The 27,525-nt window shown below is 40.5% G+C and overlaps 4 protein-coding genes across 4 annotated transcripts; 3 read left to right on the top strand and 1 right to left on the bottom strand.

Moving 5' to 3' along the window:
• Positions 1–699: 699 nt before the first annotated feature.
• On the top strand, positions 700–6,208 carry mief1 (mitochondrial elongation factor 1). The gene is made up of 5 exons (XM_061026996.1): positions 700–840; positions 1,850–2,003; positions 2,116–2,296; positions 2,689–2,960; positions 3,082–6,208. The coding sequence occupies exons 2-5, from the start codon at positions 1,857–1,859 to the stop codon at positions 3,919–3,921; spliced, it is 1,440 nt and encodes a 479-aa protein (XP_060882979.1). The 5' UTR covers positions 700–840; positions 1,850–1,856; the 3' UTR covers positions 3,922–6,208.
• A 764-nt stretch (positions 6,209–6,972) lies between these two features.
• Positions 6,973–12,693, bottom strand: napsa (napsin A aspartic peptidase). The gene is made up of 9 exons (XM_061027001.1): positions 12,492–12,693; positions 11,277–11,430; positions 10,353–10,476; positions 9,480–9,598; positions 9,129–9,328; positions 8,795–8,917; positions 8,315–8,459; positions 7,891–7,989; positions 6,973–7,595 (listed from the first exon to the last, which is right to left on the bottom strand). The coding sequence occupies exons 1-9, from the start codon at positions 12,557–12,559 to the stop codon at positions 7,434–7,436; spliced, it is 1,194 nt and encodes a 397-aa protein (XP_060882984.1). The 5' UTR covers positions 12,560–12,693; the 3' UTR covers positions 6,973–7,433.
• A 2,334-nt stretch (positions 12,694–15,027) lies between these two features.
• LOC132954363 (uncharacterized) lies at positions 15,028–22,396 on the top strand. The gene is made up of 14 exons (XM_061026907.1): positions 15,028–15,447; positions 16,857–16,934; positions 17,137–17,259; positions 17,494–17,592; positions 17,819–17,965; positions 18,082–18,234; positions 18,908–19,024; positions 19,349–19,471; positions 19,693–19,779; positions 20,136–20,252; positions 20,343–20,420; positions 20,565–20,604; positions 21,121–21,175; positions 21,312–22,396. Exons 1-14 carry the CDS (start codon positions 15,442–15,444, stop codon positions 22,042–22,044), a joined length of 1,956 nt encoding a protein of 651 aa, XP_060882890.1. The 5' UTR covers positions 15,028–15,441; the 3' UTR covers positions 22,045–22,396.
• A 1,345-nt stretch (positions 22,397–23,741) lies between these two features.
• atf4b (activating transcription factor 4b) lies at positions 23,742–26,563 on the top strand. The gene is made up of 3 exons (XM_061026999.1): positions 23,742–23,880; positions 24,668–25,123; positions 25,273–26,563. Exons 2-3 carry the CDS (start codon positions 24,769–24,771, stop codon positions 26,196–26,198), a joined length of 1,281 nt encoding a protein of 426 aa, XP_060882982.1. The 5' UTR covers positions 23,742–23,880; positions 24,668–24,768; the 3' UTR covers positions 26,199–26,563.
• Positions 26,564–27,525: the final 962 nt, after the last annotated feature.

Genomic DNA, 27,525 nt, shown 5'->3' with positions numbered 1-27,525 from the left:
ACCTTTAATTACTGTCGACCAAGCATAAATGATTGTAGCATGACGTTATCTTTTTGCACCTTTAAACACTCTAGCCACACAGTGATTTATAAAGATAAGGACGTAGCTTTCCCTGACACGTCTTGGATGGTGTCATATTAGATCAGGGGTGGGGCAACTGGCGGCCCGGGGGCCACATGCGGCCCCCATCAACCTTAATGTGGCCCTCAGGTCAATTTTGACACATCAATTAATTGGAAACATGAAGAAAATGTGACAAAATCTGCCATGAAATCATGAAAACCAGAAATACGTCCATAATAATATTTGATCACTGGTATATGTTGAGTTAAATTTGAGACATAACTGACTGTAATCGTTTTTTGTATGCTACAATTTGGCCCCCTGGCAGTGAGAATTAATTGAATGTGGCCCCTTCCCGTGACCGAAGTTGCCCATCCCTGCGTTAGCTGAATGAAGGTCTTAAGACGCAGGTCATGGTCTCTCCCCACCCATACATTACAAGAGTGACGTCACTTTGAATCTTGTTCCCAGGTGCCAGGGTATCCCCCCCTCTCCATGCGTGGTCCCTCATGGGCGGCTGGTCTCGCAGTGCCGTCCTGGAGCTCTACCGGGCGCTCCTCCGCGCCGGGCGTCAGCTTCAATACACCGACCGCAACTACTATCGCCGTGCCGTGGCTCGCGAGTTCCGCCGCTGCCAGGCCTTGACGGGACCTGAAGATAAGGAGGACGCTCTGAAGAGGGGCCAGTTCTTCCTCAACAGCAGATTGGGTGGGCTTATGTAGGGGCAAGGGGTCATCTGGAGGTGGGTTAAAGGTCAACTGGAGGCGTATCTCCCAGGTGGGTTCATGAACGAGAAAATACTGATTAGACATTCTTTATGAGAGATGGTTGACTTTTGTGGTTTTAGGATAGTGAAGAATCAGCTGTTGGATGTGATTGCTCGGTGGTTCTCAAACTATGGTAGGCGTACCACCGGTGGTACGTTGGCTCCCTGTGGTGGTACGCAAATAAATCTCCACAATATAAAAAACAAACCCGTTCAGCATAAAACGACTATTTTTTTTGTCGTACTCTTATCTGTCTTGTATCTATTGGGTTGTATTTACATCAAATGTGTTTTCCCCTCTAAATGAATCTAGTTTTTGCAACAAACAACTTTAATCTGCTCAATTTATGCTCGCACGCACAGACATCAACAACAACAGGAGTACGCCTCGCCTTTTGAAAAGTTCCACTCGATATTCCGTTATAGTTCAGTCCTGAAACAACAGCAAGCAGCTGTAGGTCTACATTAACATAATATCTGTTAATGTAGACCTACATTAACAGATATTCTGTTAATGTAGGTCTACATTAACAGAATATCTGCTGCTTGCTGTTGTTTCAGTACTGAACTATAACGGACATTAACAGAATATCTGTTAATGTAGGTCTACATTAACAGATATTCTGTTATTTATTGGAGTTCAGCACACAATGCGCAGCAAGCAGCTGTACATAAACATTCTTCAAATAATATTCTTTTTATGAATGAATTTGCCTCTTGCATGAAATGTGTGTTGAAATAGGCCTACAGTGTATTTTAACATCTACCATAATGGTGGTACTTGGAGAGCCAAATACTTTTGGAGGTGGTACGAAGTCTAAAAAGTTTGAGAACCACTGGCTTAAATCGTTTTTCTTCAATAGATTCTGTTGAGATGTCCACTTGTAATATTTCTGTACTTAGAATCTTGTAAACTCAGTAAAGAAACATAACAAAGTCAAATAATTGTCCTCACACTTTTTTTTTTTTGTCCAGTGTCCCCTCGTCTTACTGTCTTTCTTTTATGTTGTGCGTTTTCAGTGGCAGGATGGCAGGGGTGAATGGAGACCGTAAAGGGAAGAAAGATGACAATGGGATCGGCACAGCAATCGACTTCATGCTCTCCAATGCCAAGCTTGTGCTGGGTGTGGGCGGCGCAGCCATGCTTGGCATTGCAACCTTGGCTGTGAAAAGAGTGAGAGAGACACCACTTCATCTTTTCATTTTTAAAAGAATATGATGAAGAGGGAAAAAAAACACACTCTGTGCCCACCTGAACAATGTGTCCAAAATTCCTTGTTATGCAGATGTATGACCGTGCCATAAGTGCACCCACCAGCCCCACCAAGATGGAGCAGACGGGACAGAGAAGCTGGGAAGAGCCTGCCTGGATGGGTTCATCACCACGGGTACTCAACCAAAACATGAAGTCCACAGTCAGCAGGTCCATGCACTCTCTGCCCACTTCCTCCCATGCTTTTGAACCAGGTGAGGACAACAAAGTGTCCTAAACAAGATGAATTTGTTCCTCATCATTATGTCTTTTTCATGCAGTTTTGTTTTGTGGTTTACACCTTCAGCCACTTGTCATTTTTATCTGTTGACAGTCAGCCTTTGTGGAGGAATCTTGCGCTGCCTTTACTGTGGGTGTTTACTTTCAGTGTTGCTGTAGTTGGTCAGCCAAGTGTTTGATAGACTAATTTAAAATATAACAATTTCTCCCACACTGTGGTAGCTGTATTGTAGTATTTTTGTTTTAGAAGTTACATTTTCACCTATCCATTCTTCCCTCTTTAAAGTAGTAACTTGAAATGGTGAAACAGGTAACATGCCCTTCACCTGTGAAGCAGAACAGATGTAACTGTATTTCATTTCCACAGACTGCCTGCGCAGGGCTGTGGGTCGAGCTGCTGTGGGAGGAAGTGGTGCCACTCAGTCGGACCTGCTGCGGGCCCGGATGCGTCTGTCCCTGCAGGAACACCTGTGGGGGTTTTACCAAACTAATGTCAACATCCCTGCGGAGGAGCAGGCGACGGCCAGGCGCGCGGCACTGGACATCTGTGCTGAACTCAGAGTGTTCCTTCATGCCAAACTACCTGACATGCCGCTCAGAGAGATGTATCTGAGTGGCAGTCTGTATGACGACCTGCAGGTGAGGGGGTTACACACACACACACACACACACACACACACACACACACACACTCACTCACTTCTGCTTTAAGGCATTAGCAAGCAAATGTAGATAACAGTTTATTTCCTTAATCTCTTAGGTGGTGACAGCGGACCACGCTCAGCTCATGGTGCCTCTTATCCTGGAGAAGAACCTTTGGTCTTCCATCCCAGGTGAGGACACCATCATGAACGTCCCGGGTTTCTGGCTCGTCCGCAGAGAGAATTTGGAGTATTTTCCTCGCAACAGCAGCTACTGGGACCGCTGCATGGTTGGAGGTTACCTCTCGCCTAAATCTGTCCTTGAAGTCTTTGACAAACTTGTAGCTGGCTCCATAAACTGGCCGGCTATAGGGAGCGTCCTCGACTACATCATCCGTCCCGTGGTCCCCTCAGAGACACTGACCCTGGAGGTGCAGTACGAGAAGAACCGGAAGCTGTATGTGGACTTCTTGCCGTTACTCGTGATGGAGGACGGGACCTCGCTGATCGCGAAACCACATCGGCTCGCAGCGGAGCGCCACGAGAACCTGTGGCGGCAGAGCTTCCGAGTGGCTGAGACGGCACGCCTCAGGGCGCTGGACCAGGAGGACGGAGGCTGCCGCTGCGCCTGCCTGAAGGTGGCGAAGGCCGTGTGCAAGCTCAACCCTGCCCTCAACACGCTCAATGCAAGCCAGCTCACCAACGCCATCTTGTTGCTGTGCGAAAAAGAAGGCGACTGGACGCAGGAAGCGCTGGCGGACCGCTTCCTTCAGCTGCTACGCTCACTAGTGGGACACCTTGAGGCTGGGAGGCTGCCATGTGTCCTCAGCCCTAAAGTGAACTTGTTCTGTGAGCTGACTGAACAGGAGGTGGACGAGCTGGGGTACACGCTCTATTGCGCCCTCTCAGATCCTGAGGGGCTGCTGAGAACTGCTGCTGCAGAACCAGAACATCCCTGACAACCTCAAACAGAAACATAGCTTCAAAACAACACAGAAATATCAGACAGTTATGTGGGCATAGGGATCATCATCATGAGGTTCCTGGAAAAAAAAAAAAACAACTGCATGGAATCATATCTCCTTCATCCTAAAATGTGTCTTCACAAAAAAAAAAAAAAGAAAGGAAGCAAATATACACAGTAGCAGTTATGTAATGGTGAGATCTGTAAAAGTCCTAACATGAAAGCTGCTGTGGCGTGATCATAATAATACTATTTTAAATCTCAGATGAAAGACGGCTGATAACTGAAGCCAACGTATTAATGAGGTTGAAAGCAGAATTGCTGTTTGGACGTTGTACATCGGGTATCGAAATGGAATCTGAGTACACTGTGCTTTATATTTGAGCCCTTTTTTTAATCTGGGTTTTAGAAGACAGAGATGTCTGATGCAGGTAAATGTTCTTCACTCTTGTTTTTTCTTTTTTCATCTGTGTCTGTGCCACTGTGTGAAGGGTAAGAATGTAACGTTGATTGTGTGTATGCCAACCAAAAAGCTAATAAATTGTTAATCAGCCCGAATGACTCGGCATCCTCTGGAGTCCGTAGTCGGGCTACAGTGTGACAGAGATCTGTATAGAATCAAGGTTTGGTGAGATAACTTCATTAATAACAGTGGCTGCGGTTCAAGAGGTATGCTTTACATTTCCCCAGGGTTGTGTGAAAACAAACACAAGGCTGCGCTATGACTGTTTGCAGCGTGCATGTGTTACCTTGTCTAGAACTCAAAACAGGAATATATGTTTTCTGTTTATAAAATTTCCAACTCGCGCTGTTCAGTTACTCTGATGCAGTGTTGGATGAACATCCAGGGACAGTCATTTATGTGAATGTGACATTTGAGTCATGAAATCAGAACAAAACAGCATCATCATGTGATGTTTTTTGTTGGTTATTTTGGTCAACAAAATGTTTCCATACGACTCTAAAACAGAGCTCCCCTTTGTTACGAACAGAACGCTCCTTCAGTCTCACATTCATTGCTTTGATACCAAGCTCTGATAAGCTTTACTTTTTCATGTTTATCTCTTACGACCTCCATCTTGGGTTACTTTGCGCTGTCAAAATGTCAAGGTACAACGGCTTATGCTTAATGAACTTTGTCAAAATGCTTTGGTTTACTGGTTTTTTTGCTTTAATTCAGATTCCTGTTCAGTTCCCTTTTTAGGTTTCTGCAGACATCTTCACTGTTTGCAGAACACTTTACCTGGATCTTCGAAGAAGGATTTGTGCATCTGGGGAATCCTCCTCAGTATGACTTCTTTTACCTCTGTAGTTTGATGTCTCTGTGGACACTCTTTAAGTCCCCATTTAACCCTGATTACCTTTTAGGTGCCAACCTGGCTCAGCCTGTCTGGAGTCGGTTGCCAGACACGTATTAGTGCAGTACACTGGCTCGTTATTGGTCAGTCATCGTCCTAACATCACCTGACCAGGATTTAGATGCGACCAGTATTCTAATAGATTACAGGTGCTAATCTCTTTTAGGTGTGATGGGATCAGGATGGATCTATACACATATCCTGAGTAAAATAAAGCAGCTTTGTTAGCCGAGGTGTCAGACCACTATCGTAGCCGTGTAGGGGACGAAGCCGTCACACTTAAAAGGGGAATATTATAACTACCCAAAACATGCTGTCCAAAATAATCACATTGTGGCGTTTTGTTCTCACTTTTAGCCTTAGAACAAAGGAAAAACAAATGCAGTGATAGGGAGCAGGTGTGCCCTCGATTCCAAACCTACCGTTTGTATTGTGTACAAAATGGCGGGATTTGGGTTGTCTATAGTTCTTTTCTGTTGTGCTTTCAGTCGATAATCTTAAAAAACAGGTACATATTTTTGTATTTATTGTACATTTGTAACTGAGAAGAGCCAAATATTTATTTGCAACGATTCAATCCCACATGTAAAGCAACACTCACTGTGCTTCATTGTGTGTTTCGTTCTGGAAGTATTGATACGAGATGAATCCACGAGAGGTAGTGCTTATTGTCTTCATCATTGCAGACCTATTTTATGCTACAAATGACTACCGTGCTAAAAGAAGGGGACTCAATGTAACACTTTTGTAATGTTATTTGTCAAACAAACCCAAAGTAGATCACTACCTCTACCTTGTGGAGGGTGTATTGGCCATACGCTGTGTTGCATGATCTGTATATTACCCCAGCTTTCTCTTTTTAGTTCAGCTCTGGAGTTGAATGGTGCAGCACTTTGTATACTTCAATAAATGTTAAAAACAGTACACTGTAGGTTTAGCTCTTTTTTTTTTTCCCAATGAGATTCTTGATTTATACCAACTTCACTGATCATAATGCAACAACTACTCAGAAGATGACTGTAGTTATATTAGGACAGTAGAATCTGTCGATGAGCTCATGAACATCCAAATCAAATAAATTGTAAAATTTAATTCACAAGTTTATTAGCATTCACCTGCTCTCCAGCTAACAGTGTCCTTAAGTTGTATTACAAAATACAAGTCAACCACTAATGGCAATGTTGACTTGGAAGTGGTTGAATATCTGTTAGCTGCTAATCAAAGGGTGACATTAGCATTAAACAGCTTTCAAGCTAACATTGCTTACTTATAACAAAATAAAAAAATGGAGACTTCCTAAGTCCTAGCTGAAAGTAGTTAGCTATGAAGCAGTTGAATGTTAACGTTAGCCGATAAGAAGCTTTCATTGGCATGTAAACAACATTTACATCCATATCACAATATGATTGTTTGTTTTCAACTATGTAGCACTTTGTTTTTGCCAGAAATGTAAAGTGTGTTACAAATTGTAGATGTATTATGAATCTAACCATGTCTGAGCTGAAGGTCACGTTAGATAGGAAGCAGTTGAATTCTATTGTTAGCGGCTGTAAAAATTATTTATGAATCACCGCCCGATGGTCCTACAGTTCTAAAGTTGGTGAAATGATTAACAATTGATCAGTTTCTTACCAATACACAACGTTACGATCTCAACCCATCTATCCAGAATTCAACATTTCAAGACATTTGTTTTAAGTTTTATTTGGCATTAAAATGTACAGATTTATTTAAAAAGAAACATCCTTAGAGATCTGTGTACAGAAGCAGCCCAATAATACGGTCCTATTAGGCTTAAAATGAAATTGTGACTCCATAGCAAAAAAAATAAATGTTGGGTGCGACCCCCAAAGCATACAAATTAGCAAGAACAAAACAGCTGAAAAACAAATGAAAATGAAAAGTTGACGTGAAAGAAACCAAGTGAATCAGTTCCTTAGTTCAGTGGCAGCAACACACTGCACCACTCCTTGCTATTAATGTAGCACCCACACCTGCTCATTAGAAACCAGCCTCTCTCAGAAAGAATCTTTTCCGTGGCAAGCCCAGCTCCGCAGTGACACGCGACAACCGTAAGACCAAATGCTTTTGATTGAGGCAAATCAAAGAAATTAAAAATGAATGATGAAATGTACAACTGTTCAGTGAACTACTTGGCAGGGGCGAACCCCACGCGGTCAGCATTCCTGTCGAACACAGTGTAGTACTTTCCGATGAACACGTCGCCAAGAATCCACAGGGGTCCGGCCGGAGGGGGGATATCCATCGCCATGAAGCCCGACAGACAGATTGACGACCCCATCTGAGACTCCTGCAGCAAGAGGATAGAAGTAAAGTTGTTTTTTTTTACAACACATCTCCATGTGCACACAACTAGTGGGTTGCTTTATAATGACTTTTGTTTTGGGGTTTTATGAATGAGCTGAATATGAAAAAATCCCAAGCATTGAAATATTTCCTGATTGATAAGCAAATACAACAAATAGTTCTCAGGACATACTTCAAATACTTGATTCTGATTGGCCAGTTACACTTAGCAAAAGGTATGCTATCCCCAAGCCAGCTGTTATTGTAAGGGAACCCTGTCAGGGTGAGACAAGATGTACCTTCATGACATAATCGTCTCCAGTCAGGTTGAACATCTTCCCTCCGATGTTGAAGGAGATGACGGGGAGTGTTGGGATCCTCTTACAATCAATTAGGTACTATAGAGAGAGAGAGAGAGAGAGAGAGAGAGAGGGGACGGAGAAAAGAATATGCTGGAGAGTTAAATGTTTCATCTGGGTATGGCTGGGTGAGTAAACCATCTCCATTTAAGATGGTCATAAAAATTTTTATGATCTCTGGATGATTATCTTTGGACTTTTCAAAGCAGAAATAAATCAGATGGAGCAATGTAACTTTTTCCAATCCTGTTTGTTTTAACTGTCTAATTGAACCGGATGAAGAGTTTTAGTCACTGGATGTCTGGGTCCACATAGCCCTACATGCGGGACATTACATGTTTTCATTTTGTATGTTCGGCTCTACCTCTCCCATCAGCAGGGGCAGAGCTCCGATGGCTTTGTTCAGCGCTCTGATTTCCTCCACGGGTCCGACCATCAGGGAGGTTCCCGTATCAACAATCGCCTGGCAACCGGCTTTGCAGAGAGTCAGCTGGTTGCCAACTTCAACTCTGCAGGAGGAATGCAAGAGAGGAGGCAGCATGTGCACAGAGACAAGTTCATGTGAGTCATATTGTTAAAAAAAAAAAAAATGTGCGGTCATATCAAACCAAGAAATCATTCAGCCATTATGATTTCTATTAAGAAAAACCATTTCCCATGGGGCTTCTTTATTTATTTATCTGTGTTGTAAGAATATCATTTACAAGTAGCAGTTAAGGAATTAATCAAACTAAAAAAAAGGGGAAGTTGTGAAACATAATAGACAGCTTGTCAACCAAAACTACACTGTTTGCCACTTCCTATTTCTAAAAAAAAAAAAAAGCCCAAAAAGCTTCTTCCTCACGCGTTCATCTTGATCTGCCAGTATGCTTTTCTTGTCACGTTGATATAGTGTAGGTCTCCAGTGTAGTACTGGGGGTCTGTCCCGCCCAGCATCAGCTCCCCTCCTACCGCTGAAGTCGTGTCTCTGAGAGATACAGAAGGAGAACTAACCGTGTGAGGACTTACAGACACCAACATGGGCCAACTTGTTTCACAACATCAAAAAAACCTCAATTGCATCTATAACTACTGAAGGGGAACCAACAGTTTGGTTCTAGGCAAGAAACTATTTATATCATAAACACACTGATTTAGCTTTACATTTTTTTTACTCGCTTACTAAACTAGAAACCGACCTGCTTATGTAAAAAGAGAAGATGTTCTGGGGAAGCAGCTTGGCAGCCATGGCTGTGTCAAACACCGGGGTAACATTTGCCACTGATATTGATGGGTACCCCATGCCCAACAACCCGTCAAACCGTGCCACTGCAAATGTGATGCCAGGCTGCTTCAACGCTTCACCAAACTGTTGTTTAGGAATGGGCAGACCTGCAACCTGAAGGAAAAGTTAGGAGAGAAAGAAGTCAATACAGAACAGAGTTTTTTTTTTAATGAGATAATAGGAATGGTGTGACCACCAAAATCTGAGGAATGCAGTTGGACAAAAGGGCTGTGTGAGGGAGGCAGAGAATGTTCCTGGGTCTTACAGAGACAGTGTCCTCACTGATGAAGCCAGACAAGCTGCCTCTGCCGTACCGGATAGAGAATAATGTGCCGTTCTTGACGTATGTGCTCGACTTCTTGGAGTTGTAGCGATGATGGAGCCCTAGCGAGAGGATGGAGTCACCAAAACAACAAATTACAGATTCCATAGACTTACAAAACAGAGAGACGGTCGTTACTACACATCTTGCTGGTATATTTCACGCTGTATGAAACGATTGCAAACACACAGTTGGAAAGGCAATTAAAAAGGACCAAAAACTGTTTACTATTGTCAAGAGTCAGGGCTTTAAATTTGAGTGTTAACACATCCCAACATCCCAAATCCTCCTCATTTAAATCTGCCCGCCGAGTCTGAGCCCACCATTCAAATGTTTCCAAAAACCCTTTTCCCCTGAACAATCTGACTGGAGGTTTGAAAGAATTGAAATTACAGTAAAAAAAAGTTTTAAATCCACCATGTGACATCTTGACCTACTTTTTGTAAAGTGTCTCGAGAAAACATTTGTTATGAATTGGCGCTGTACAAATAAAGATTGATTGTCTGTCACATTGTAAGGATCGGTTCAGACACGATTAAGGTCAAGGTTTCTCGTCCTACTTACAATATAAAGTAATGAAATTGACTTTTATAGTTCAGTTAAGCGTTCATGTGGGGAAGCAAGACTTAACAGTTCCTGGAAATGAAATCAAGGATATATAAACATCTCTATGACACTGTAAAATGTATGCATGAAAGATTTAGGTAAATAGCAAATGAGAAATGTGATTTTTTTTCCCCCCCATCATAAAATTACAGACACACTCAAAGTATTAAAGATGACTACAGAGACAGTTCTCCAAAAATGCAAACTCACAGCAGGCCACATCAAGAAAAGAGCAGTGAATGGAGGGGACCCAGAGGTTGGAGGAGCCAGTGTCAAAGAGCACAGTGAAGTCCTGAGGAGGGGTCCCGATGCTGATCACCCCATAGTACTGGGCCTGAGGGGACAAGAAGAGACCGGCTGTGAAACCATACCTTCATTAGAAAGGATCAAAGGAAGAATCAGATGTTTTGGTAGAGATTTTCCTGATACAACGACACCTACATGTAGACTTATTTATCACTCACACACAGAAGGATATCTGATGTGTATTGAGCTGTATGTGATTGGCCAAGTATGTGTACACATACAAGGAACGTGACGACCATTTCCTAATTTTTCTCTGTGAACATCTAAGATAAAAGGTAGCAGTAAAAGCAAGGGACACACTGAAGAGCTTTTTGTCTTTGGAAAGGAATTACATTTTTTGCTAAAAGTAAAAATAAAAAAATCGGACTAAAAAAGTAATCAGTTAAGCACAGGCATAACTCGTGAAATGAATCAAGTCCAAGAAATGTGTTAGGCTTATTGTGAGGTTGCACAACAATAAGCTTGTCACATTTAGTCATCTAAATAAATCAGTAATTCATAATAAAAGGTTGTTAAAAGTCAAGAGGCAACGAATGAAATTCAAAATCTCAACTTGTGATGTTATTTCTGTTTCAATCTTACATTCCTCATCTTCCCCTTTATCTCGCTCTGCACCGCTGCTCAAATATTGCACTTTTTTTTTTTTTGTCCCACAATGCCTTCGGTTAACTCGCAACACATCTGGGATCGAGTGTGAAAGTGATGTGGACGTGTTGGAGGCGTCGACAAAATAGACCTCAACATTAAATATAAAGGCAACTGTCAACTTGTTAGTTTCTAGAGATCTGTGTTTCTTTAGTGTGAGTATATATATATATACACACGTACATCCATGAAGTTGGTCAGCCTCTCTACGGGCAATTGTGGGGAGGGCAGGCTGTTCGGCGCTCCGGTGCTCTTTGCTAAAGTCAGAAGTTCCTCCACAGTCTTCCCATTGTCATTCATCAGGCGACGCAGGCTTCTGGTTTTATGGAGCGGGACTCTGAAAAGAATCATAATTGAATTAAACGTCAACAGAAACAACCGTGCAGACACGTGCTTTGCAAGACAAGAACATATTAGTCTCTTAAAGGAAGAAGATGTTATTATGTATAATTTTCTACTGCTATTAAAAAGGCAAGTAAACTAACTGTCAAATAATGAAAACATTTCAAATATTGAATCAGCAATATATCCATAAAAGAGTTGATGTGAATCGTTAAATATTCTGCTCCTCAGGAGGTGGAAACCATTCACTTATTGAACACTCACACCGTTTATTTAAATATTATATTACTCATTGAAACGCAACATGTATTTCAAGGACAACTTGAATGCAAACATTTAAATAAACTGTTAATGTAATTATTTTGAAGGCAGCATCCCTCTCATTGCTGACATTCAACTTGGCCAAACACCGTGAGCCTTAGAGGTATGAAACATGTTGTAGAAAGGCAAAAACAAACAAATGTACACCGATTACCTAAATGCTTTTTATTGCACTTTTCTTCTCTTTCGTTTAACGTGATTGTTCCCTTTAGCACCTGTCGTGTTTCTAAAGAACAGTTTGTTCTCCAATGTTACAACTGAAAACATTTTAATATCGGAAGAACCAATGCTTGATTTTTGCACATGAATGAGGAGTAATATCTCTCACCATTGCCTTCCGAGTTACATTATGCATTTCTGATAATCGAGTCCTTTCTTTATTTGTAAATCCCTTACGTGTTAAAATATAGACAGAAAAATGACAAGTCAGGCTGCGTAAAGAAACTTCCTGCTTCTGACGCGCATTTTGAAACGCTGCAAACTCAGCAAAGTAGTCCCTTAGAACTTTTAACACCGTCACTACCTGGAGCCTAAATACTCAGGTGACATACATTCGGCTCACATTAATTGTCAACACGTGGGGCTTATTGTGATTACGACCAGGGAACACGGAAGTTAACTCAGTGAAGTGCGCAGACAATCACCTGACTTCAGTCCGCTTGTGTGTCGCTATGAAAGTGATGCAGGGATGTTACACTAAGATGTTGGCTGCAAAAGAAAAGTCAAGTGTTTTACCTGATTATGGCGGCGGTTTGTGTTACCAACAACACCGCGAGGATGCATAATACTTCCCGTGGTGTCATCTTTTGTCCCCGAACAACAACAACAACAACAAAAAACACTCAATATTGTTTTCTGATAATATATATAGCGCGCAGATCAACCACTACATCAACCGTCGCAGAAAACCAGGAAAGAAGCGATCTGAATGACTTTCGCGTTTACTTCCCCGCTATAAGGCTCAGTGATTGGAGGAAAAATAATGAGAAACTTGCTCTGATTGGTGGATCAGGACGACCATCATCTCGTATTACAAACCGGTGCACAAAAAAAAAGTCTGTGATCGGTCACGAGTGGTGCGATGTGAGTGTGAAATGAACGATGAAGCACGGGTATGTTTCAAAGTCCAGCTGAGAAATAAACACACTTATTGTAGACACAGGCTACTTATCACACGGAAAAAGACTAATAGAATAGAATAGAATAGAATTACTTTATTGATCCCAAAACTGGGAAATTGTGGCGTTACAGCAGCAGGTTATCCAAATACACAATATGAGTAAAAAAAACACAATGTTAGCAAATCTAAACACAATATAATATTAAATACAAAGTAAGTAAGTACTAAAAATATCAAAACTAAGAATGTGAAAATATACAACCAGGATTTAACTAAGCATTACTAGTCTTAAATAGGAAGATTAAATGGAAATGTGCAAAAACAGAGTCGTAGATGGACAGTATTGACATAAGTTAAAGTGCATGAGTGTAGACATATAATAAGCAGAAACTATGGCGAGTAGACAGCCAAATGAAGTGAACATGAGTGCAGGGAAAATTTGTAAGTTTAACATGTGCAGAACAGATTACAGTATGGAGAGACAGATATTATCATGATGACAGTTCTCTGAGCTGTTGTACAGAGTTATGGCCTTCGGTAAGAAAGATTTCTTGTATCTGTCCTTGTGACAGCGGAGTTGTGTCAGTAAATAATAATACAGACTTAAGTTAACAGATAGGTCAAATAAACGCTGATCATTCAAATGTTTGCATGCTTCCTTTGGCCCTACATTCATCACATCATTCACCAAATGCATTCATGCCACTAGTGTCAGTATGATTATTGCTTCCTCAAGTAGGCCTACTAATGTACACTCAGAAAGGAGATTATGCCTATATTTATTTTACTTAAAACAAGCTATAATCATTTTTAAATTAGCATAATGATGTTCCAGTCATATGACTCCTGATCTTGCTTGTTGCTTGTTGCTCTATGTATCAATATATTGGATGATTCATTTAGTTACAAGTCTCATTGCATGCAACAGAAAACATACATTAGGCTATACTCAAACAGTTTATACTGTAGCTTCAGGAATAAAAGTGTCTTATCACTTAACATGAAGTCGATTGTCATGCAATATGCATTGTAGTTTGTTGAACCTAATCAGGTCTGTTTTTGATTATTTTTAATCAACATAACAACATAGAGTGAATGATTTCAGTGGCGACAATATCAGACTGCTTATTCCAGCATTCACTGATGCTAAATGCTAACATGGTAAAGACACTATAGATACCAAACATGAAGGACAATTTAAAGAATGAAGAGGACTAAAGGACTATATGTACCGCAGTATTAACATAAGTTAGTGTCCTGAGCTGAAAGTAAGCTTAGAAAATAATGTGATAGACTTCTGTTGCGCTTTTCGAAGTACGAATAACAACAAAACAAAACAGAGGAAACAATGCAAAGAAGATATAATGTAAGAGAAGGAGGATGAGAACAGAGTTTGTTAGTGGCGGATGGCGATGTTGAAGAGGAGAGTTTTTAGGGATTTCTTAAAAGTTAGCTATAGTTGGAAAGGAGCTTTTAGCAAGTGAGGGGGATGTGTATTGTAGAGTGCTGTTTCAAATTGAAACATAATCGTGAACTAGATTTAGAGAAACCACCAGGAGAAAGCTTGACTTGAAGCCAACTGGAAAATGATCAGTGACACTCCCTTCAAACAGAAGAACATGGCGTGGCTCACTTAATGAGCAGAATCGTTTCTTTTGATGTGCAACTGTAGCTTGTTGGTTGAGACCCATGCACGATCAGACAGAGACAGAGTGTGCAGGAAAGCAAATCGTTTATTTTATAAAAACAAACAAATGCATGAAAATGTGCAAATTACAGTTTGTTATGTTGAGATTATTTTAGTGTTGAACAGAGCCATGTCAGCTAACTCCTTACCCTCTGAAAACTTTTCTCAGATTAGAAAAAGGATTCACTTTCCCCAATTAGCAGTTATAACACAATTACGAACAATTAAAGAAGCGCATCACATCCAGATCGCAATCCTAAATCAAGTTGCCCTATTGACTCAGACCCATGATGACTAGGCATGAAAGCAGTCGCAGAACGTATTTCAAAAACACACACTCACTTGGCCTGTTGGACGAGTCCTAAAAAACAAACACCCTAACATAAAGACTGACGCTCATACACAAGATTCTTTACACACCCTACAATAACATTAACAATCAACCCTGCACTGTTGACAACAGGAATAGCTGGTCGCCACAAGGTAAACCATTACACTTTAAAGAGAAGACTTGGTTTTTGGTAAAGGTAGTTGAGGTTAGGGTTGGTGTTTGGCATGGTGGTGTCATGTATATTAATATCAGTCAAAGCAACGACTTCCTATTTAACATTTTTTGTTTGTTACTGGATGTTTGAGTGACAGTTCTGACACATTTCAGCCTCCTGTCTGCTTGCTCAGGTAAATACTGTAATTTGCCAGAAGTGAGGATACACCCAGATTTTTTTTTTTTTTTGTTGTGACACTGCAGGGATATCCCCCCCTCAGGCCTCTTTAGACTGTATGACAGTGAAAGAGAAGCAGGCAACTATGGCTTCTGCCCTCCGACGAGGCTTCAGGCAGTAAAAGACAAGAGAGAAACATTGAGCTTTAACTGGAACATGACGGTAAGAATCAGCTCTTTCTGTTGCTGTAAATTATTCACTTTATGTTTTTAATGTAATTAAAAAATTATATGAGAGTGCAAGTATTCATGAGAGAAAGGTAGTTTCATCTTTAGCATCAGATTCACCTTCTTCTTGTCAGTCTCTAGAAACAAACGCTTGTGGTTCCTCTGGTTTGCAAGTAACAGCAATTCTCTCTGGATGTTTTATCCTTAATGGTTTACATCATAATGCATCATTATGAATTATAATGTAGCATTATAACCCAAACATTAAAAAATGACAAGCTGCAACTGCGTCGACAATCGAGCACATCTGGGAATTCAAAACAGAAACCGTGTTACGCAACAAACCAGGAACAAGATCATGTATACAGAAGCCATAGTGGTGTGTTTATAGTGCTTGACTTTATTCCCACTGCTCAAGCAACGATAAGTTCTAAGACTGTATAAATAATGTATCATTCATTGTCAATATATGCTTTTTTTTTCTTTTCTTTGTTTAACAGTTGTAGATTGTCACATCTGACTCATAACCTGTAACAAATCTACAATATAGAAATAGTTCATCTTTTAGTTGATGGTCTATTTTGCTTTCGTAGGTCAAAAAGAAGCATCACTATGAATTTTGTTCAGTTTGATAAAAAAGTTTTTTAAAAACTTCTCACAGGAGCTTTAAGACACCGCAGTCCAAAACAATCAGGATTTAAATTGGTATTGAACAAAAAAAAAATAATTAGTAAGTTATGAAAAATGAAGTATCCTTCCAGTTGTCACAACTTGAGAAATCAGCCATCGGGATCAAAACTGGGATTTACTCGCTTTTGGAACAAGCTCCGAGTGGCCACTGGAGGAACTGCAGTTTTGGCACTTCAGCTTTACTTTCTTAGCACTTGAAGTTGCTTCTTGGTTAACATTAATTTGGCAGAGTTACAGAAAAAAAAAGTCCAAGAAAACATCTATATAAATGCTATATAATTCTAACAAAGCATGTGGGCAAGAAATACAGAAGTGTTTCAGGAAGACTTTTCTTTGTTGCATGTGCGGTTCATGCAAAGCTACTAAAATAGTTCTTGTATGGAATGCTAATACATCAGTTTTATTGTAACTCGTTTTTCTCCATGCTTTTATTTAATTATTCAATCATTTATTGTTGTTGATCCATCATTGTCGAAGGGCCACCTCTCAACAACAGCCCTACATCAATGGTTGGATATTTCTATACACTCAATTAAACAAGAAGTTTAAAGCTTCCTGCAGGTAAACAGCAACCAGAACATGTTTCAAAGCAACCATTTATGAAGATATGACAACATAAAGATATGGTTCATTTGCAGCATCTAAAAACCACTGATGGGTCAGTTTGCTGCCTTTCCTCGTAGCTCAATTCTCTCATGTTTTTGTCACGAGAAGAACTCCCAGATGAAGGCCACTGACACCTCCTCCTATGAAGTCCCACAGCTGACCCATGAAAACCAGGAGGAATTAAAGGTATTAAAAAAAGAAAAGTAAATTGTTGATTTTTTAAGTTGATTTTAAATGCAAAAATTACTTTAAAAAATGAAGTTCTTGCATGCGTGTTATCATCTTGTTCAATCTTCAGAGAGATTGGAGACATCTAGGTTGGTGTACACATTAGAAATATGCCAAATCTAAAACTTTCTTCCATCTTGCTGATTTTTTTCCTGGCTAGAAAAACACTGATGAAGGCAAAGAACCAAGACGTCCGACCATCAGCTCTATGCAGCAAACTGCAGCCTCCCCAGCTGTCTCTGAAGAAAAGCTGAACCAGTGCGAGACTTACGATGATAAGATGGTAATTGGCAGTGTTTAAGTCATGTACTATCAAAAAAGATTCTGTAACTTTGGATAATAATTAAATTATTGTAGCAGAGTTTTAATCAGATCGTAGGTTGTTATTATCATCAAATATCCAATCGAACAGTCTTCATTCACTCTCTGGATAAAGAAATGTTGGAAAACATTCATTTTGTGATATACTTTGTCTCATATTTGAGGGTCATTTTTTTGTCACTATTAATTCCCGCAGCCGCCCAAACCTCCAAGGAAGAACTCCCAGATGAAGGCCACTGACACCTCCTCATATGAAGTCGAACAGCTGACCCATGAAAACCAGGAGGAATCAAAGGTTAAAAAAAATGATACAGCTGTTAAAAAGTTCATTTAATGCAGAAATGACTTAAAAATGTGATGTTCTTGCATGCGTGTTATCATCTTGTTCAATCTTAAGAGAGATTCCAAAACAATGTGGAATGTGGTTCTTTAGCTTTGATGATCGCTTTGCAGATAATAGCTACTGTTCCTATGATTATAAATATCTATTAACATACCTGTTATTGATGTTTTTTTGCCAGCCTGAAGTCATTGATGAGAGCCAGTCTGAGGTCAAAGTCAAACCTGTACCTCGTCCCAGGACTAAAATACAACCAAAAGACCAAAGTAACCACACCAACAACTCTGCTGATTCTGTAGACACAACCAGCAGGACAACCAATGGAGAGGTCAGTGAACCAGATTTTGAGTCTTTGTGATTCTTACCAAGGCCGCTGCCAGAGTGCCTAGTGACACATCCAAATTGGCAATGTCTTAATTTATTTCCATGTCCATCTTTCTTCAGAGTTCCCCGCTCAGTGAAAAGCCTGCAGTCTATAAGAGGCCTGGTCCTGCTCGTCCCAGACCTCCAAGCACATATTTGACTTCAATTGTTTCCAAAATCAAGGCCAAGGAGGAGAACATTTATGTCAATGTAAAACCTGTAACAACTGTGGAGGTAACTTATTTTAGACTAAGTGATGAGCTAGAGACTCAAACTGACATTTTGAGACTAGTTTCTTTTTTCTTTTTTTACAATAAGGGAAACTAGATCACTGTTAATTGAGCACCTTAAGAGATGCTTCAGAATCTTAGCAAGCTGTTCATTCTTGTTTTTATTATTTATGCGATGCTAAGTTGAGATGCTTCTGGCTATAGCCTCGGATTTACATACTTAAAAGAAAGAGAAACTGGCATCGTAACCACAGACTGTAAATATTAACGGAGGAAGCCTAAAGTGACGTCAGCCATCTGTTACAGCAAGGGGCTCCGGAGGCTCATCGGCAGCAGCCGCCATGCTGGAAATCCTGTCTCACCCTAACTTTCAGCCAACCTAATGAAAGGCTGATAGCTAGAACAGATTGATTGTAACCCTAACCCCTAACCCTAGGATAGGTGTATTTCCAAATATGACCGTACACCAAAATACTTTTTAAACTATAAAGTTTTTGTTTTTGTTTGAAATAATGTCTTTCAGATCTGAAAGGAGTCAAAAATATATTTTGGCAACTTAAGCTTTAATATGTGCGGACAGGTTTTCTAAAAATGAGTAAGTTGTTGCTCACTTAATGATACAAAGAGGTTTGGATCAAACAACGGCTTATTTCTTTCTTTCTTTGTTTCTCTGCCAGCCTCCAGCTGAGGGCACTGAGAAAACACAATCTTCTTCTCGACCACGGCCTGCACGCCCACCTCCTCCTGCTATCTACTATGAGAGACTAACTTCTTCATTAAAGCTTAAATCTGAGGTAAGTGCAATCCTGTTTTTATAACTGGAGGTAGATGCTTGCATTTACTTTTTTCTTTATCAAACATGGCCACGGTTAAAGAACGCTAAAAGATAGAACACAGCTTTTTAAACTTCCAGGCTAAAAATACCAACGTGAAATTCTTATGATGATCCAAGGGACGATTCTTTAACGAACTAGTGACTTATAATGGTTGCAGCCATGGTTACACATAATCTAAATTTCCTCTTGACACCTACAGGGTTTTGTTCCAGTTTCATCTGTAAATTTAAATATGTCAAATCTTCAACTTTCTTCCATCTTGCTGATTTTGTTCCTGGCTAGAAAAACATTGATGAAGGCCAAGATCCAAGACGTCGGTCCATGAGCTCTATGCAGCAAACTGCAGCCTCCCCAGCTGTCTCTGAAGAAAAGCTGAACCAGTGCAAGACTTACGATGATAAGATGGTAATTGGCAGAGTTTAAGTCATGTATTATGGAAAATAATCTGTGACTTTGGATAATAATGACATTATTTTAACAGAGTTTTAATCATATGTAGGTTGTTATTATTGTCAAATATCCAACCTAACAGTCTGCATTCGCTCTCTGGATAAATAAATGTTGGAAAACATTCATTTTGTTTGATTGTGTTATGCAACCACATTGTGATATACTTTGATTTTAAGGCCACAAAAAGACCTGCAGTCCCGCCTCGGCTCGGGCAATCCACCCTTCCCTACTCAGCCTCAGAGTGTGACTACTCCACTCAACAGGTAATAGAACCTTTTTACAGGGCAGACAACTACATGTGATGAAACCTTCTAGGACAAGTGCCAAAACAGCAACAAAAGGTGCTCAAACTAAGCGGCAACCTGTGGGGCTGAGATATGAAAGACATTCAGAAATACCACAAAATGCACTTTCTTGGGTTGCCACATAAGGCTGGCTTCAGTAGTCAGTTGGTTCCCTTTAGACCATATAAAACATTCTCGGAAAAGTTTGGTCCAAGAAACATTTTTGGAATCTATAGCAGATTTTTCCAATGTATGACAGGGTGGAATTATAATATATCAAAAGAGGTCATTTCTGTGAAAAAAACTTTGTAAAAATGTATTTCTGTCTATTGCAGATCAGACCACCACCACCGTCGTTCACCCCACCACCCCCACCTTCAACAGAGTCAATCTACAGTGAGATAGATTATCGACCATACCTGGACGTCCTGCCAGATGATAACCAAAGTATGGTGAGTCTCTCTCACACACACACACACACACACGCACACACACACACACACACACACATTTTAATAAATCTATCTGTTTCACACTGCCAGAGGTCAACATTTGGTTCTGCAAAAAACTACCCGCTTGGCTTCTACTCATCTTACCACCAAAGCACAGAGGGCACAGAGGTAAAGCTTTTCTCCCCCTTTAACTCAACACACACTTGGAAAGATCAACTCTTCATTTTGTACACAGTTAAAATAAAAGTTATGATATATTATTTTTCTGCTTGAAATGGTTTTTGACAAGATGATACAACTTGTTTTCCACAGGACATCAGGTGGATGTTGAGATGGTTCAAAGGAGTGTCCAGTAAGTGAAATAACATTTTCTATTTTGGATTTCTGTGGAATTTTTTTGGACTGCTCATAATGTTTATCAATCAATTTTTATGTACAATCAATTGTTACCTAAAGATGCGTATTTCTGCCACCAGGGCAAACAAAAAAACACATCACTTAAAGCTCCTGTGAGGAGTTGTGAGGTTACGAAACAGACTGACACTAATACTGATGTCTCAAAACCATAAGAGACCATCAGTAACAACACTGATCGTTTCTATTATGTTTTTTGCCTGAAACCAGCTGTAGGGTAGGTGTCAGGTGAGGAGATTTACAGCATGCCACAGAAAGAACCTTTATTGTTACATTTTCCACCATAAAGACTTGCAATGCGTGACACATTTGACAGCTAAAAGAAAGCAGAGTAAAAAACTGAAAACCCTACTAGCACACGTCCAGGGCAAGATCAGCAAAGAGATCAAATGTTCCATTTTGACTTGTGTGTGTGCTTAGTGTCTAATCTTTGTCTGTGCTGTCACGCCAACAGAATCTGACTCGATGGATCCGCCACAATATGGCCTCAGTATAGAGGAGGAATCCAGGTAAACATAAGCACTAATGCTTGAAATTCTCCTTTGGAGCTGGTAAAAGTATCTGGGGATAATTGTTTCCAGGTCAAATACATTTAGTGATGTGGAAGTATTCCCAGAACTCTCTCTTGTCACCTTCTCTGTGCAGATCATTCAATCAGAGAGCCATGAATGTGAGAAAAGCCCTCCGTCTCTACAACCTCCTCATGATGAAACGCAATGAAACTCTGCGGGACATCATCGCAGACTTCAACGTCATCTGCGAAAGCCTGGACAAGATGCACAAGCAGAATAAAACTATGGGCATCGCGGGAGGCACCACTGGCGCTGTGGGAGGAGTGACTGCAGTGTTGGGGATCGCCTTGGCCCCTGCGACCTTAGGTGCCTCGCTGATTGCTACAGCCGTCGGTGCTGGTATGGTGGCATCTGCGGGGGGCATAAATGCACACAAAAACAAGGTCAACAAGAAGTTTCTTAATAAGATGGCAGTGGAGAAACTGGTTTATGACTACAAGGAAAATGTTGTTGACCTGGAACATTGTCTGGATTTTATCCTCTCTGGGATGAACGAGCTGAGAAGGCACGACATTGCCAGGCTACAGAGGGCGGGAGCGCCGCCTGATGCAGTCAAGATAGCGCATCTGTCACAGTCTGTGCATAGGATGGATGATGGCAAGAAGGTATCTCACACAGGTAGGATGTCGTCCGAGAGACTACTTCAGGAGTTTGCCATGGAAATCGATCAGTATTTCAAAGAAAAGGATGATCGAAAGCTGAAGAAGTCATCCAGGAGCAAGTTTTCTGGAAGGGTTTGCATGCTCGCAAAAAATCTGCAGAGTGAACTAGATCACCTGAATCGTATATGGGAAATGTTCAGTTGAATGAAATGAGAGCTCTTTGTGTCCATTTGTATGTGTCTGAATGAGAGAGTGTGTTTCCGAATGCCATAATATGTGAAGTTAGAAATTAAAATGCCTTATTTATCACATGTATTTTAATAAACATCAAAGTTTAATAGAATATCTTTGTGTTTGTTAAGTTTTGTATTTCGGCATGTAGGGAATGTGTTTCCTCATGCCACTTGACTATTACATTCCTTATTTATATATTTCAATAAATATTTTGGGTACGTTTTGCGATTGCTATTTTGTAGGCTATGTGTGAGTGAAAGTTTGTTTGGAACAGTAAAAAATGTGTAGGCCCTATATGTGATTAAAAAAATATAGCCTATATGTATTTGAAAGAACATTAAAGCTAAATAAATTAACTTTTTTGTTTTTTTAATTTGTGTTCATTTGCGAAAAAGTGTGTTTCAGTGTTATAATTTATGCAATTAGGGATTAGAAGCCATATGTATCACATTTAAACCTCATCTGCGATTTACAAAAGTATCAACAGGTAGCTCAGGATACCTTCTTTATAGCCAATTAAAGTGGTGATTAATAAGCTACAGACTTATTTGTATGGAAGCGATTAGTGATCAGAATTCAAATGATAAAGCTAATTTGAAAATTCAAATGCATTAACAGAAATTTTTTTAATTTTCAGGATATGAGTGTATTATTTGACTCAAAAATAAAATGATGATTAATTTATCTAATTTGAATTTTAGTTTTCAACTTCAAAAATGCACATTCTTTGACTAAATTAAAATGAGGAAGAAAATGACATTTGCTTTATCATTTTCAAAAAATGAAAAAAACACTCCGATCGTTACCTGTATCTCAGTGTGAACTAAAGTCTGCCCTAGTGTTAAAGATTCACCCCGCCACCCATCGTACTGCGCGTTCTGCCCGCTCGCCTCATAGACTGTAAATATTACGTTCACCTGCCTGGGAGCTGGAGTCTGACGTCACTTTCCTGTGCCGTCCACTTTGCCATTTCGTTTTCGAGTTGGTTTGAATTATGATCACTTTTTAGCACGGCAAGTTTGAATTATGCCATACAATATGCATACATAGAGAGTAAAAGTATAATGCAAACTGGATGACTGAATATTCATTTTAAATATAGGTCAAATAATGCACCTATATTCTGAAAATTAAAACGTGTTTCTGTTACTGTATTTTCATTTTAAAATTAGCTTTTTCATTTGAATTATGATACAAATTTAGCGGGGCATTTTTTTGAAAATGATAAAGCAAATGTCATTTTCTTCTTCATTTTAATTTAGTCAAAGAATGTGCATTTTTGAAGTTGAAAACTAAAATTCAAATTAGATAAATTAATCATCATTTTATTTTTGAGTCAAATAATACACTCATATTCTGAAAATTAAAAAGCATTTCTGTTAATGCATTTGAATTTTCAAATGAGCTTTATCATTTGAATTCTGATCACTAATCGCTTCCATATATTTGAAGTTACTCGCATCATATTAAACGTTCTTGTTTAATATTGTCTCCTTTTGACCAGGCCTACTTTCTAGAATTACGGTAAACTATGCGTGGAATGTGACCGGACCAAACAAACAGTGGCGGAGTGATACACACGGCACTGCGGAAGGATATCCTGTATCCTCGCTTTACCTTTATATCAGCAAGTCGCCTCCTCCTGCGCCATTTTCCCTTCTCAGGAACAATAACCGAAGTGACACCATCGTTGAACATTGCTCTTTCGGCCGAAATGGCAGTGTAAACGTGTGCAGCGACCCAGCAGCCAACCAAACAGTGCATCCAGCCAGTGCACTGAGTCACTCTCAATTCAGAAAATATGTCGTAAGTATATTTTTTATAATATTTAGTCGATAACAAACTCGGTGCGGCCTACAGTGGCTACGACCCTAATCACCCAGACGAGATAGAAATGCAATATTTAAGTAATAGTTTAGTTGATATTAAGTGTTTATGTCCAATAATTCGATAAAAAATACTTTAAGGTATCGGAAAATTGAGGATATTAATAATAAAGGATTAGTTAGTGAGCTGATGCAACACTAGACGTCGACGTGAAATGTAACATTTTTTTGTATTCGTGTGTAAAGAAATCGATACATTTAATCAATACATACTTAATAACTATAATTAAATAAACCTTTTGGTGCCAATGCAACGTGGCACTCAGAAAATGGTTCGTTTACTCGGTTGTGTTAAAATGGCGGCTTCATGAAGGCGTATGTGGAACAAAAAAATGTGGCTGTTTATAGTTGAGGGAGGGTGACACTGTTCAAGGATGAGCGTGACGTCAGAGTCATAAGACTGGAAGCTGGGCGGAGCCACGTGACGTCATGTGCAGCAGGTGCATTGCAGACATGGGGGCAGTGTTGTGCGGAAATGTGATCAGAATCTTTAATTTTCAAAGTCTACATTACGTGTTATGTGCAAAGCAAAGGTAGTGTTTCCAAATAAAAATAATAAATAAAATAAAATAATGTAAAATCAAATCTTCATTCTAAGTCGAATTTTTCCCAGGGATTAATAAAGTATTTTGGATTCTAACAGTTTTTTCTTTTTGTCTTCAACAATGATGTTAACGTTTTTTTCCTCACTTTCTCCCCGATCTCAGGTCCTACGTGGAAACCCTCACCACTGCTGCTTTCGACAGCATAAAAGAGTTCGAGACTTGCCTACTGTCACGCGCTCCATTCGTGACCAACAACAGCCACTATGACCATGATGATGACAAACTCACAGTTTGGCCTGGAAGACATGGAGGACCTTCTCTGGGGTCCTTCCTCTCCCATGGCTGACCACATGGACCACCTCTCTTTTCGCCCTGACCAAGAAGAACAACAGAAAGGAGGAGGAACGTCAGTGGAGGGGGACACTTCACCTGTTTCCCCCCTCGCCTCCTCATCACAGTCTTCTTCCTCATCTCCTCCTCCCTTCTACTCTCCTCCACCCTCGCCACCTGCAGTCCTCCTCATAGGGGACAAAGCTGGGACTGAGTCGGACCTTCTCTCTCTCCCCTGGTTGGGTGAACCCAGTCAGCTGAGACGGTCAATCTCAGATGTTGGCAAAGGTAAAAAAAAAAAAATCGGGACTAATGATACATTTTTTAATCTGACTAGAAATTTTACAGTTGTTCCTTCTGATACCACATCAGCATCTGTTTGTGTAGCAGAGATAAAAATGGCAGCTCATGTTCTAATGCCTTGTTTGCCTCCACAGAGGACATGCTCAGTGACCTGGACTGGATGGCCGAGAGGATGGATCTGAGCGAGTTCGACCTGGACTCTTTCATAGGCTCTTGCAGCCCAACTGAAGAGTCCCCTGGCTCTCCAGAAGACCTCTTAGCCTCCCTGGATTGCCCCATGGAGCTTGAATCCCTCCCAGTGCCCACTCCTGAGCTTCTCCCTGCTCCTCCAAGTCTACCTCCTTCTCCCGCTCTCTGTTCAGAGCCTTCACCCATAATTGTGGAGGAAACAGAATCCTTCATTGATGACCAAGATGTTCCCTCCCCAGCCCTCGTTGTCCCCGAGCCACAAGAGGAGCTGGAAATCAAATCTGAGCCCGTGTCCCCAGACTCATCTCCGTCTCCCTCCTCACCTGCTTACACCCTGGACCTGGGCAGTGAAGTAGACGTCTCAGAGAGTGAGATGAAGCCTTTGGCAACTCCTGTCATCCCTCAGGTCCAGAGGATCGTACTCTCCCTTTCCCCAACTCGCATCGTCTTCGTGCTCGCTCCTAAACAGGAGGTTCCCGTCGCCACTGTAACCACAACAGCCTCCCCTCCACCAAGATCTTCCAGAAGCAGACCCTACCCTGAGCCTGCATATGAAGCTTGTACACCTTCTACCAGTGCCACCAGTGTCAAAATAAAGGGTGCCAGTGGAGACGGAAGGGCAGTTTTGAAGGCACCAAAGGCCAAGAAACTAAAGAAGATGGAGCAGAATAAGACGGCCGCCACTCGTTACCGGCAGAAGAAGAGAGCCGAGCATGAGTCACTCGGCGAAGAGCACACATTGCTGGAGAGGAAAAACATGGAGCTGAAGGAGAAGGCTGAGTCCATGGCCAGGGAGATTGAGTACCTGAAGGAGCTGATGGAGGAGGTCCGCTCGACCAGGGTCCAAAAAGGTCTCAGTGCTGACCCCTAGTGGTCAGACTGAAAAAGGACAGATTTGTGTGTAAAAGAGAGCAACCATGAAATGAAGTCTTTCTTGCAAACAAGTATCAGTGAAAGTGTGTGTAATTTCCGCACAGCATGTTTTTAACATGATATATCGAGCACAGGTATTAAATCTAAAATACTTTTGTTACTTTTAGAGAACTTCTCTTGAAAGTATTTTCAACTCCGTATAAAAGCTTATGTGCAGTTTATTGTAATGTATGTACATTTTTCCTATCGCTGGACCTCAGTTACTTGCCAGTACGCTGTCTAATAACATTTTTAAACTAGTGGATTATATAGTACAACTGGACCATGTATTATGAATCTCTTAATAAAGAGTCTTAATCCTAATTGTGGTCATGTGGTGTGATTTCCCTCTGGGTGTCTTCTCAATGAAGGGAGGACAGTGGCAGTGATTCAAACTGCTTTTTTCTCACCTGGGATGATGCCCTATAATGGTTTCAAATCTATACATCAGTAATTTACACTACAGCAAGAGCATTAACAGTTTTTACATTGATTATCTACCTTCCAGCTAATGACTGGAAACTAAAAACCAGAGCATGTTTCTGTCCCCTTAGTTCCATTGCCTTACTACACTGAGCTTTTATTAGCTGACGGAGGCTTCAAATGACACCAGTAGTTATGGAAGTGCATCGCTCAATTTGAAAGTTCAAAGTGTCACAATTGCCGTGTGAATAATGCATTTGTTGGCCAACGTGAGGAGCATAACCATGATGTTTGCCTACATTTAATTGCAAATATAAATTGACACATGATTATCAATCCTGAATATAGAAACATAAGCCCACAGAAATGGATACATACGGTTTTCTGTCAGCAAATGTTTTACAACACAAGGTTATTTAACTGCAACATATTGCACAATGTTACCTAAATGTATGAAAGAACCTCGACAAAACAAGACATTTGATGAAAACGGTCTTTATAGGCTTCTATTGTACACGTGACACTATCCCTACCTATCAGCCTGTGATGAAGGGCTGCTGTAGGTTTTACAAGCCATCACGTTACTGTGTTTGTCTAATGAGAAGCCTCAAACTTCCAATCTGTGTTTTGTACAGATAATAAAATTAAAGCTCCAAAGGTTCATTCATAAGGCCTCACCCGCCCATCACTCACACAGGCATTAAATCCACTGGCCTTGACACCCAAACATATAACTATTTTTGCCATCACAATATTTGATTTAATCGGCCACTTCTCTCTGAATATGATGTTCAAGATTGTCAACTTATCATGTTTGGGATCAGATATCTGTGTGTCTGACTTTAGGGCATTCTCATGAACAT

Source organism: Labrus mixtus, chromosome 20 (assembly GCF_963584025.1).
Source record: "Labrus mixtus chromosome 20, fLabMix1.1, whole genome shotgun sequence".
Taxonomy (NCBI): domain Eukaryota; kingdom Metazoa; phylum Chordata; class Actinopteri; order Labriformes; family Labridae; genus Labrus; species Labrus mixtus.
This window is presented reverse-complemented; position numbering and strand designations above follow the sequence as displayed.